Here is a 12991-nt window from a genome sequence, read left to right as displayed (position 1 = left end):
GAGCCACAGACTGTGGGAATGGAACAGGGACACTGACGACATCTTAGGAAGCAGAGTGGAGCGGATGATATGGAGAGGGTAGTGACTCCCAGGCTTCTGGCACTGTTGCTTCATTTAGGAAACAGAAGTGACAGACTTTAAGAACAAACAATGGGCTCAACTCTGAACGTGCAAAGTTCTAACTGCCTATGGCAGCATCCCAGTAGAAATGTCTAGCAAAGAAATGGGTGTGTGCTCCCCCGGCACTGTGGAGGCCAGACATCTTGAGCTAACATTTTATGAAGAACACATTCTGTACCATATGGTATGTTGTGTGAAGAGATGCCATTTAATCCTCAGCACAACCTGAAGAGGTGGGTACCGTTATATGCCATTTCAGACAAGGCAAGAGAGAGATGGTAAGTCAGGCTCTAGCGCCAGGCAGGCTGCTGCTCCAGACCGTCCCCTTTGTGAACCACCACACTGTTCTGCTGCCCACAAGCTCTTTGGTAGACAGAATGGAATAAGGCTGCAGTGACCTCCAGTGACCCACCCTCCCTTCCAGTCTCCCCTCTTGCCAAGACAGAAAGTTCCCCCAACTTTCCTTTTATTGGGGAGTCTACAGAAATCACAAACCCTGGATAACTCCCAAATCTTCTCTGTATGCGTTTTGCACAGAACCATAAAAGGTGTGGAGAGGGCCAGGCAAGTCCTACAGCCTTTAAAGGAGACACTGCATCTCTCTCTGGCTCTCTCCCCTTTCCCGAATTTCCTTCATCTCTCCTTTCTCTCATTCCTCCCAGACTTCCCAGCCATACAACTGTACATACATATAAATCTCTATAAAAAATAAAGAAAATAGAAAAGACGATGCTTTAAATGGATGAATATGACAGGTTAAAACATCTATTTTTGTTTGTTTATTTCCCGTGGCGTATCCATGTGATTGAAGGGTAATGGTGAGCGGAGTTCCCGATGAGGTAACGTTGGGGACTTGGATGGAGCACATGGGGTCCTACACTTATTTAGCTTGGGCACAGCTGGCTTTAGCTATGATCATAAAACCTGGTACTGAGATACTTCATTTTCTTGGCTAAGACTTATTTAAGAAAGTTCCAGAGACTTCTATTTAGCTGGCAGTGATGTTTTCTTTAACCATAAACTTTCCCCATCCACAACTGAGCAACGCTCTTGACAACCTCAGACCTGAAGACCAATACTTGAGTAGTTGGAATGGAAGTTATAAAGCCAAAAGCCAAATCAATGGACCTTATTACATACACACAGACACACAGACACACAGACACACAGACACACAGACACACACACCCCCCTCACCACCACCACCACCACCAACAACGACCAAAAAATGAAAACCCTGAGTCTTACACTGTGTCTTAGTTATCTTTCTGCTGTGATAAAACATCACAACCAAAAGAAACTTCTGGAGTGTTAGGAGCCTCGGTGAGCTTGACAACATTCGCCATTACAAGATGGCGCGGGCATCTTGTGCTCCCACAAGTAAACAACTAACTGCGCAGGTGCAAAAGGCAAAAGCGTGCCAAAGCCACTGCCAATCCCGGGGCATATTATGGGGTGATGAGTGAACAGCCAATCAGAAGTGAACACGTCACTCTAGGGTACATATAGCAGTGCCTTTCCCGGGCTTGGGGTCTTTCCACTTCTACTGATACAAGAATAAAGCCTCGCTGTGGTAACTACCCGAACACTGCCTCTCGTGTCTCTTTCGCTGACGAAGGGGACACGGAAGAGGCCCGGAATACTGGAGGAAACTATTTAATCTTATACTTCCAGTTAACAAGTCTATTGTTGAAAAGACTCAAGGGACTGAAGCAGAGGTCATGGAGGAGTACTGCTTATTGGCTTGCTCTGCCTGCTTTCTTATAGCATCCAGGACTGCTTGCCCAGGTATGCTACACTCATAATGGGTTGGGCCCTCATCTCAGATGACTCTAGTCTGTGTATGATTGACATAAAACTAGCCTGCACACGCTGTATACATGTATGTCTATTCCTTGGCCAGCACAAATTACCAATTACTAATTAGGAAAAGTAGATTTCTGGAGGCAAGTTGGTACCTGAGGGGAGTGAACACAGGTAGGGCTGGGGTGGAGCTCAGTGGTAGAGGCTGACTACCCTGTGCGAGGCCCTGGCTGTGACTGCAGACAGCAGAATGATGTCATAACGGAGAGCTTGGAAGGGCCTATGAGGTTCAGATGCACACAGCCACATGCATTGATTCCAGCTCAACACAAAGGGCACAGACTGTGATGTAATAATGCCTTGTACTCCCTCATGGATACAGCCAACAATGCAATGTGGGGCTTGAAGGCCCAGGGACTTGGTGTAGAGGGTGGTTCTGATGTTTTGATCAGGAATCTGTGTTTACCCTGAAGGTCCTTAGCCCCAATTGGCCTTTGATGTAACAATAAAGATGCCAGTAGCCAATGGCTGAGCATGGAGCAGGACACTGAGAGTTGCGTGGGTAGGGCTCGGAGAATTGGGTGAACTAGAAAGAAGACGGGGATGCAGTAATGGTAGAAGACAAAGCCAACCAGCCATGTGAATTTTCTAATGGCCACTTCCCGACTGGGCCAGGAATAGCAGGGGAAGATTTAGGAGTGCCCAGTCATTGAGTTAGCCAAGGCATTTAAAGAATAACCTGTGTGTGTGTGTGTGTGTGTGTGTGTGTGTGTGTGTGTGACTGTGCGTGTGACTGTGCGTGTGCATGCACGTGAGTGTGCATGCATGTGCGTGTACATGCATGTGTGTGTCTGTGTGTACATGTTTTCTATTCTCATATCCGAGATAGCTCCTGGGCAGGTGTACGCCTGTGACCACCAACCGGGAGCACACAGCAGTGTAGACAAAACTCCTGCAACAACTTGGGCTGAAAACAAAAAGGGTAGCCCTGGCTCCCAAGTTAAAGTTAATAAATGCTCAATGAAATTGTTAAGGAACAGACCATGTTGTCACCTGTATTAATTGCTGACTTTGGTATGATATTAATCTCACGTGAAAACAATGTGTATGTCTGGTTGTTCTCACCACAGTTACTAAGTGTAGACGACAACTGTAGACAAAGAAGCAGAGTTTAAAGATACATTACTCACAGCTAAAGAAATAGCTTAGGGTACCAATGTCTTAAAGAGTCCCTAAATGTTTCAGTAAATTATCTGCAGTTATCGGAGCAGCTGAGTGTGTTTTAACACACGTGATCTGATGGGGGCGGATGCGGAGCAGTGCTAATGTGATCTAGACTGGCCTGTCGTGCTGGCATCCCCACAATGCCATTCTGCCCTGCTCCTTGGTAAATGCATGTTTCTTCTTTACCTAGCAGAGTCCCCTCTCTCCCTCCCCCCTTTCCTCCCTCCCTCCTTCTCTTCTTCCACCTTCTGTTTCTTTCCCTTTCTCTCTCTCTCTCTCTCTCTCTCGCTCGCTCGCTCGCTCGCTCGCTCCAACACAGAATGTGCCCATCTGGCTTCCAGACCAATGTCCTTCCATTCAGGTGTACACATCTCTGTTCCTTCAAGACTCAAGCATCTGCTTTTAAAAAAAATAATGGTATTAAAATTATTTCTTTTATTTTTGAGATTATAATATAATTACATTATTTCCCTGTTCCCTTTCCTCCCTCCAACCCCCCCACACCACCCCTCCTTTTTCTTTGTTCTTTCTCAAATTCTTTTTCCATTAATTGTACAATACATGATACATAAATACAATCTGGTTTTCTGTAACGGTCTCGGTCAGGCTAGATGCTGGAGAAGGATGTACAGGGTCTCCATCCCACTTTCTAATCCTCTACCTCACCTCACCTAGTAGTTGCCATGGAATCTGCCAGGCTGTGTGTGTGTGTGTGTGTGTGTGTAAATACATATGGAGGCCAGAGGACAATCCTGGCTGTCACTCCTTAGGAACCATCCATCTTTTTCTTTGAGGCAGAGCCTTTCATTGACCAGCAGCTAAGCACACCTGGCCAGCTGGCCAGCGAGCCTCAGAGATCTGCCTGTGTCTGCCTCCTTAGTGCTAAGATCACAAGCAAGTGCCACATGCCTGGCCAGGGATAGAACTCAGGCCCTCATGCTTGCACGACAAGTGCTTTGCCCACTGAGCCACCACCCCAGCCCAGAAGCTTCCTTCTCAGGTACCCCAAGTCTGAAACTTATTTTCGAAAACATCACATAATATTCAGCTTGCTTCTGACTGAGGTTCAACTTCCCCCTTTCCTCTCATCCCCATGCAAGAGGCCCCACTTCTCTAGGCCATCCCTCTAGAGACGCGGTTCTCAACCTTCCCAATGCTGTGACCCTTTACTACCGCTGCTCGTGCTGTGCTCACCTCCAACCACAAAATTATTTTTGCTGCTACTTCATAACTGTAATTTTGCTACTCTTATGAATCATAATGTAAATAGTTTTGGAGATAGAGGTTTGTCAAAGGGGTCAGAAGGTATAGGTTGAGAACTGTTGGAAAGCTCTCCTCAGGTTACTTCATCTCCCTCTCCTGCAGAGATCACCAGGTTGTAGTTGTCCCTTTTACTTCCATTCTGATTGAAACGCAACTCACATGCTATATAATCCTCTCAAAGATGTGTTTTTTTTTTTTTTTTTTTTTTTCCGGTTTGGTTACACAACCATCACTACTATCCATTCCAGAACCTTAGGAACGTCACACCCATTACATACCCTCCCCGCTCCTAGCTTTCACAGCCACTAATCTACTTTCCGTCTCTATGGGTTCACCTATTCTAGACATTTCACTGAAGTGCAAGCACACAGTATGTCCGGCCGCTTTCACTTACCCTGCATCTAAGTTTCCTATACTGCAGCATGTATTAACTTCTCTTCATTGAGCGTCTGTATGATGCAGTTACAGTTGGTGTCCCAGTAACAACATACTTGATAGAAACAACTTAAGGGAGGATTTATACTGACCTTTTAAGACAAGAAAGAAGGCCCACTAGACAGCCAGCAGCAGGTAAGGGTGCCTGCCAAGTCTGATGATCTGAGCTTGACCCCAGGACCCACAAGGTGGAAGGAGAGAGCTCCAACTGCAGGTTTTCCTCCAGGATCTACATTAACACCATGGGCACATGGGCCCTACTCTACACAGCACACAAATCAAGAGGAGGGACACCAGAGCATTCTTTCTGTCCTGTGAGACATCAGATAGTGAGCGGCAAGCTGCAAGCAAGGACAGGGACCTCACTAAACACAGCTCGGCCAGCACCCCAGCACACAGATCGCAGACTTCCCTGTCTCTAAAACTTAAGAAAAAAGTGTCTGTTGTTTAAGCCTCCCAGTCTGTCATTTACAACACAAACTGTGCCATCAGCAGATGGACATTTGCAATGGTTCCGGTTTTTGGCTATTACAAGCATCATTGCTGTGAATGGGTATACTGTATACCTGGGGTTTTTTTGTTTTTGGTTTTTTGGGGTTTTTTTTTGGACAGATTTTCACTCCCACCAGGAACATATCTAGGAGTGAAATCACATGGTGATTCCATGTTTTAAAGTTTTAGAAGACAGACCGTACTTTTAGAAATTACATGTGGGCAGGGAAAGATGGCTCAGAGTGCTTGCTCTGCAAGTGTGAGGAATGACTGCCCACCCACAATGACAGCCTTGGAAAGGGGGATCCCGGAGCAAGCTGGCTAGGAAGACCAGCTATCTCCCAGAGCTTGGTGTTTGCTTGAGAGGTTTTGCCTTATTGAATAGAGTGCAATGCAATCAAGTATGATTTCTGACATTGACCTTGGGCTTCCATATACACCAGCACACATGTGCACTCACACCCAGACCCATGCCCCACTGCCCCTCAAGGACAAACAAGCATATATGATATGGGCACACATACAAAAAAATAGAAAAATGAAATAAACATGAAACATCACATTTCTCCCAGTGATGGATGGGGTTCCTATCTCTGCACATCTTCACCAACACATTTGCCATTGTCTTGCTAATTAGTCCTCTCGGGGTGAAGCGGTGCTGCAAGGTGGTTTGATTTGCATGTTCCCAATGGTTAATGATGTTGAACATCTTCTTAAGCACTACTGACATCTGTGCATCTTAGTGATTCGCCTGCTTTCATTTAAGGGTGCTCAAGTTTCTACCCTCTTAAAGCAAATAAAGAGTCCCCTATACTTGTGGGTTCTGACTATTAATCTCTTTGCAGGCTATTCCAATCTAGCTCCTGAACCTAACCCTTGGCAAAACTGCCCTTTTGCCAGCGGCTGCTGCTTTGTTATGAAATCCGGTGGTCCTTTTCATTCTTAGTTCACATTCCCAGTGTGGTATTTAACACCGAGGTCCTCTTAATTTTTACTGAAAGATTAAAGAGCCTTGGCTTGATTAGTGGCACATGCTTCTGTTATTTCTCATCTATCTCTGGTTGTTCGTTCTCAGTTTTCTCACCAGGGTTCTCTTATTCTGTTCATTCTGAATCATCACCATCATCATCATCACCATCATCACTGTCACCACCATCATCATCATCACTATCATCACCACCACCACCATCATCACCATCATCATCACCACCATCATCATCATCACCTTCACCATCGCCATCATCTGAGCTTGTGACAAGCTAAGTTTGATCCCCAGGACACTAAAGGTGTGTGTTCACAGTGTGCTTGGTGTGTGTTTGTGTTTCAGAAGTCAAAGATCAATTTCACATGTCTTCTACTGCTCTCTCACTTTATTATAGAGAGACTCTCCAGCCACTAAGCTGATGGACTCTGCCTGCCTTTGGCCCCCTACCCTGAGCACTGATGTTACAGCCCGAATGAGCCATTTGAACCAGTGCTTACTGACTGAGCTGCATCCCTGTCCCTCACTTAAATCTTGATCTTCACAGAGTTAACGCCCCTGAGTTCAGCTAGTACATAATTCTGCTCATTGCAAAATCTCATCTCCATTGGCTGAATTCCCACTCCGGGATCTGTCAGCACCTTGGTGTGGATTCCTATTTGTGCTCAAGCTTTCTTCTAGACCAAACACTTCACTCCTCTCTCGCCTTCCCTACTCATGAGTAACACCAGTTACTAAATTCTGCCACTTGAAACAAATCTTAAGTCAGTTGTCTAATTCCTTCCATTCTCCTTGCCCAAATTCTCCTCTAGCACAAATCCATTCTTTTAAGTTTTAAAAATTTAAATTATATTCTTATTAACTCTCCAAGAATTTCACGGATATTGACCATATGACACACATCCCAACTTCTCCCAGATCCATCAGGACCTCCAGACCCACTAGCTAAACATAATGTCCTTCTGCTGTTATGGTCCCCTACTCTGTCTCTTCTCCAGCGGGAGCCAGTGCCTTACTGACATACATACACATCTCATCCAGCTGCTCAAATGAGTTCTCAGAAGAGACTGGACTGTAGGGGCTTTGGAGTTTGATGCACTCGGGTTTCAGTCTTAACACGATTATCTTTATAGCTGCAAATGATGAGAGGATTGTCTAACTTCTCTATGTCTTTATTGTCTAAGAGAGAGGGGGAGGGAGGGATGGAGAGAGGAGGAGGAGGAGGAGGAGGAGGAGGAGGAGGAGGAGGAGGAGGAGGAGGAGGAGGAGGAGGAAAGTAAAGAGAAGGAGGGGTGGAGGAGGAGGAGGAGGAAGAGGAGGAGGAAAGCCAATTAGAGCACCATCCCAAAGGCCTCCCTGAAGACTGGCTCACCACTGCACATTTTAAATAGTCTATCCACTTGACTATTGTTTTTATTAAAAACCTTCCAGCTGGGGCAAATCAATGAATCCAACTTTCATCCTCCAGTGTGGGGATTAAATGGACTGACTTTAATGAATGAACTCTTTAAAAAGACAGAGTCCTTTGGTCGCAGAAGCCTGATGATCAAATAACTTCCGCCTTGCAGATGAAGTGCTCCTGAGGAGGCGGCGGGTGCGGGAGGACCCTGAGGGCCTGTCTGCCTCGGGATGCTGCCGGGAAGCCCTGACCTCCACCGCTACTCCCCAGCCGCGGCCTGTTACTATGGCGACAGTCCCGGCCGCCCCGCGGGGCTCACCCGACCGCGGCGTAACGCGCAGAAAGCCGCAGCGAGGCGCGCTGAGGAGCCGCCCGAGCCCGCCCTCCCGGCCTCTGCCGCGCTGCTCACCTTGAAGGACATCCTGCACGTGTCCGCGGCGCCACCGCCCGCCGGTCCCCGCTTGCTCTCCGCGCCCGCCGCAGAGGGGCGGCCCCCGGCGCTCCCGCGGCCGCTGACAGGCAGGGCGGTGCCCGGGCACGCGCAGGGGCGGCCAGGCTGGCGCGCGCACTGGCCCCTGGCCCGTCCCTGCTGACACGCCTCACCCCGCGGGCACTCCCGAGCTCCCCGCACTCTCGGCACGCTCCTCAGACGGCTTCCACGTAGAGTTCTCCACACTCCACACCTAGGACGCCCTCCACACCAATGTCACATTTCACACGGAGTTCTCCACACTCTGCACCCAGCTGCGCTCCACTCGGACATCCTACATCACACACACACACACACCTTGTACACACAGTGTGCATAAACACAGAACATCTTCCACACTGTCCCCTACACTACACGTAGAGCTTCCACACCTAGTGTCCACGCTCACACAGATGCCCTTCACACACGCATCAAAATTCAAATAGGTTCCAGAGTTCTTCACCGACACAGCTTCCATACACAAAGTTCTCCACATTGTGCAATGACATTCTCCACACGCACGCCTCACACCACTCACGCAGATTCTCCATGCAGAGTTCCCGAGTCTGCACCCAAGATGCCCTCCACACAGATGCCCCACGTACACCACACACACACACACACACACACACACACACACGCAAAAGGTTTCTTTCAAAAACGTTGCCACTAACAGTACCAAAGTGGAGACCTCCACAGAGTCTTGGGGAGGACAAAAGAGAAAAAGAATGAGAAAGATGAACATAAAGATAGCCAATTGGAGGAGTGGTGGAATGGTAGACCAATTCTTCCTAAAACCTCATTTTAAAATACCAAAGAAATTTCTCCTGTAGTGAAGGCAGGAGAAATTAGCAGTGGGAGGTCATTTTTTAAATTAAAAATATATTATTTTTAATGTAGAAAAGTTTAAAAAAAAGGAAGATTCCAATGTAAAGGTAAAGGTGGCTGCCTTCCACTGCCACACTGTGGCCCACTCGTTCACTCATTCATTCATTCACTCATTCATCCATCCACTCATTCATTCATTTATTCATTCACTTATTCACTCGGTCATCGACGTGTGTCTTTCTTCCTCTTCTCAACGGCATTTGTGATGAATATTTCATTTTAAAGTTGCTAAAAATACAAGTACAAATACAATTTTGAAAACTGAATTCTGAAAGTGGAGATGTTTATTCTCTTGAAAACTTCTGTTTGTCAATTCTTGCTATTAGTTCTTACACTAATGGAGTCTTTTTCAGAAACTCCTACTGTGTCTGTGTCTCCTAACAATTCAAAGTTTCAGGTGTTTGCCTTTGCTAATGATGGAGTAATTAATCCTGTTTGGCTGTAAAGACCTTTCCCCTTCCACCACCTCAGACCCGCCTGTTGTTCTTTCTGGCAGCCTCTGGCCAGGGTGCTTGTCAGTCCCCCTCACAGGCAACCCATGCACCTGGCTGATGGGATTCTTCTGGGTCTCTGTGGGTGCTTCATGTTCTGGCCAACACACCTGGCTAAGTTCATCCTCATAAAACAGTTGCCACAGAGAACAAAACTGTTACCACCAGGCAAACCTTTCTAAAATGGTCTGCCCCAAACTTTGGAGGTGACCCTTGCTGAGCCTAACGTGGAGGGGAGGTCATACTTACCCACCTTTCTTATCATAGAAGTCTGCTTCCTTTCTTGCCCCCAGCAATTATTTACTATTTTTAGAACCTCGGGAGAGGCCTTGTGAATCTTGTTAGTTTGAGCTTTTTCAGAGGTTTGTTTACTTACTAAGTCTCATAAATCTCACCCCTCTTTCTTGGAGAGAAAGTTTTTAAATTTCATGAACCTTAAGGAACCCATCTCTGGGATGAAATTTTTAAAAAGCGAGGGGAGTGTGAGAAGGGGGGTGGGCTATACATCAGACGTCTCTACCATGATGACATGGTGATATGGCCTTTACCGTAAGATTTGGGGCCGTTGGAAGCATCACGCTCTTGGACTTTCCAGACTCCAGAACTGTGAAGCAAATAAACCTTCGCTCTTTATAAATTACTCAGCTTTAGGTATTTTGTTATAGCAACCAAAAATGGGTAAAGGCAGGGTCCATGTCTCTTGTTCTTGTCCAAAGCTTTCTCTGGTCTTGTGACCTTGATACAGGGTTTACCTGTGGACATGTGACAGATTCTGCTTTCTGAGACTCGAGGGAAGGTGTTCTGGGTGGTGGTGGTGGTATGTGCCCTGTGGGTGTGCTTCTGACACATTTCCTTGATTTGGAGATATGTTCAGGAAGAGGTTCTATGTGGATATGACGCCTGGGATCGCTGCAACCACACCACAACTTCTGAAGAAATTAGTGGCAGAACAAATGAAGACGTAACTAAGGCCATGTGTCATCCAATGACTTTCCTGCCCCTGAATTTCTTGTTTAAGTCACCTGCAGTTGTTTTCTCTTAGTTTCCACTGGAAGACTCCTGATATTGGAAGTGAGATTGAAGGACAAGGTAAGAACAAAGGATCAGAAAGTAACCCATATTAGCTGAGGGCCACCGAGGGATGACATTCTGAATGTGCCTCAGGCTTTAATTCTTCCAATCCTAGGCACAAGCTATGACTGCTGGAAAAAAACTGAAACCCTTGGTTGTGCTCATTGATGGGATTTGAGCCCAGGCTAGCCAAGCCCTGGTCTTCTGGTGTATTCACTTGTTTGTGTGCAAGTGTTTGCTCAATCGGTGTCAGAAGGAACTCACTTGTTCTCCAGTTCACAACCTTAGGACTGTAGGTAATACCCAACCAACAGATGTCACTTGTTGCATGTCACCCAAGGGTCACTGAATAAGTCCTTCTGCCATTTCATTTTAGAAGAGCTGTGTAATCAGTCTCTGTGTGGAACATTATGTTACATAGAGTAGAAGGAGCAGCCTTGCAGGAGGACTTGGTTCTCCGTGACCAGGGCCCTAGTCCTGGCAGCCAGTGCAGGTTAATTGACTTGTTGCAGAAGCAGGACTATGTCCCCTCCACTCAGGGGACAGATACAGTCGTGAGGTCTGGGCAGGTGCCATATATTGTACAAACTTAAGCTTAGCAGAGGGTACACACTGATTCTGAAACAGAAGCTATTCCTATGAGAGATGACAGGCACAGCCTGTTCTCCATAGGACAATGTTCCAGGCCCCACATCCTTTCTCTCTCTCTCTCTCTCTCTCTCTCTCTCTCTCTCTCTCTCTCTCTCTTTTTTTTTTTTTAACTGTACCAAATCTGTCTATCTGAAGGTATGGCACAAATACAGAATTTAAGCAAGTGTTTCACTTACAGAAAGCCAGTGAAGAAACTCCACGGTTCTGAAATGTCAGCTTTGCTCTCATCATCACTGAGTTCCAGGGTATGCTTGTCAAAGAGACGGTCCACCATGGCAGATTTGGGGGTGCCCATCTTCTGCAAGTTGGTTACGTGATCTGTGAGTTCTTTGATGGATTTCACTTGCTTATTTGGATAAGGAGTTTCAGTGAAGTCAGGTAAGTGGGGGCTTGTCAGTTGCTCCTGTATGCAGTTCCATGTGACTGATTCTCATATTTTCCCAAGTGTTGGGTATACTTTTTTTTTCAATGTGTTCCCCCGGTCATCATATTGTGGATTCTTGATATCCTGGAGGGAGATTTGGACACCTAGTTGGTGCTGAAGCCTGGCCAGTTTCTCAGTGTGTTCCCTCTCCTCATGGAGAAAGTACTTGGCAAAGTTCTTCAGAGTCACATCAAAGTAGCAAGACATGAATGGATAGACAAAGGAGATGTCACAGGTTGTCTAGCAGTTGCCAGCAGCCTCCAGGTCCTGGCAGTAGTTCTGGAACACCTTTGAGGGGGACATAATTGTCATGTGGTGGAGTCCATTTCTTTTGATAATCTCTTCAATGAAAATTCTCAAGGTTGATTATATATGATATATAAACCCAGAATCAAACTGAAGCATTGCAGAGGATAACAATGACTTCTAATGACCCAGAATGCCATTTGAAAAATAGACCCCAAGTCTTTTCTAGTAGTGTAACAACATCGGAGTCACATGGAGCCCACTATTTACTAAGCATAATAATGGGCATGTTTTCCTCTGGCATTCAACACTGTTCCAATGTCTTCCTTCAAAGGGCTGTATTTAAAATCATATATATTGAACCCACAGCTCTGCCTGCCTCCTGGGAGGCCTGCTGCTACCTGGGTCTACCAATCCCAGAGACCTGCTGCCACCTGGGATGACCAGGTGAGACACTCACACCCAGTCTCCCACCGGCTGTCCCCACCACCCAGCAAATTCAGCAGCCATGAGTTCTGTTCCATTCTTTCTGAGCTCCATCTTTCAGTTCACACCTCCACCAGCAATTGTGGATACACACTCTACTCCTCAGCCCACTGCTCTGCCTGTCTCCCAGGAGACCTGCTCCCGACTGGAACAACCACTCCACAGCTCTGTTTTCCTCCCACAAGGCCTGCTGCCACCCAGGACAACCAATCCGAGAGGCCTGCTACTCCCAGGAACTACCAGGTCAGGCAACACCAGAGGCAATCAGATGGCTAAAGGCAAGTGCAAAAATACAACCAAACACATCTGAAGAGCAAGACTATAATGTTAAATCTCATCTTATGAAGATACAGAACCTTAAAGAGGAGATAAATAAATCTTTTATAAAAATACAGGAAAATCCAATCAAACAGGTGAAGGAAATGAATAAAACTGCTCAAGACCTGAAAATGGAAATAGAAGTAATAAAAATGGAGGCAACCCAGGAGATAGAAAACCTAGGAAAGAGAAAAGGAACTACAAATGTAAGCATCACCAACAGAAGATG

At 46.4% G+C, this 12991-nt stretch overlaps 1 protein-coding gene across 3 annotated transcripts in view; it reads right to left on the bottom strand.

Moving 5' to 3' along the window:
• Window positions 1–8422, bottom strand: part of Ankrd29 (ankyrin repeat domain 29) — a 56494-nt gene extending 48072 nt beyond the window's left edge. Inside the window, exon 1 of one of the 3 annotated variants that reach the window (XM_034518719.2) lies at window positions 8128–8422. In XM_034518719.2, coding sequence (XP_034374610.1) covers window positions 8128–8139 — 12 coding nt within the window. In that variant the 5' untranslated portion in view covers window positions 8140–8422. The remainder of the gene's footprint in view (window positions 1–8127) is intronic. The other 2 variants (XM_034518720.2, XM_076912979.1) reach the window with 2 other exon arrangements.
• Between the last annotated feature and the right edge of the window lie 4569 nt (window positions 8423–12991).

The sequence above is a fragment of the Arvicanthis niloticus genome, chromosome 14, assembly GCF_011762505.2.
Source record: "Arvicanthis niloticus isolate mArvNil1 chromosome 14, mArvNil1.pat.X, whole genome shotgun sequence".
NCBI lineage: Eukaryota > Metazoa > Chordata > Mammalia > Rodentia > Muridae > Arvicanthis > Arvicanthis niloticus.
Note: the sequence above shows the minus strand (reverse complement) of the source record. Positions and strands in the feature narration are given on the sequence as shown.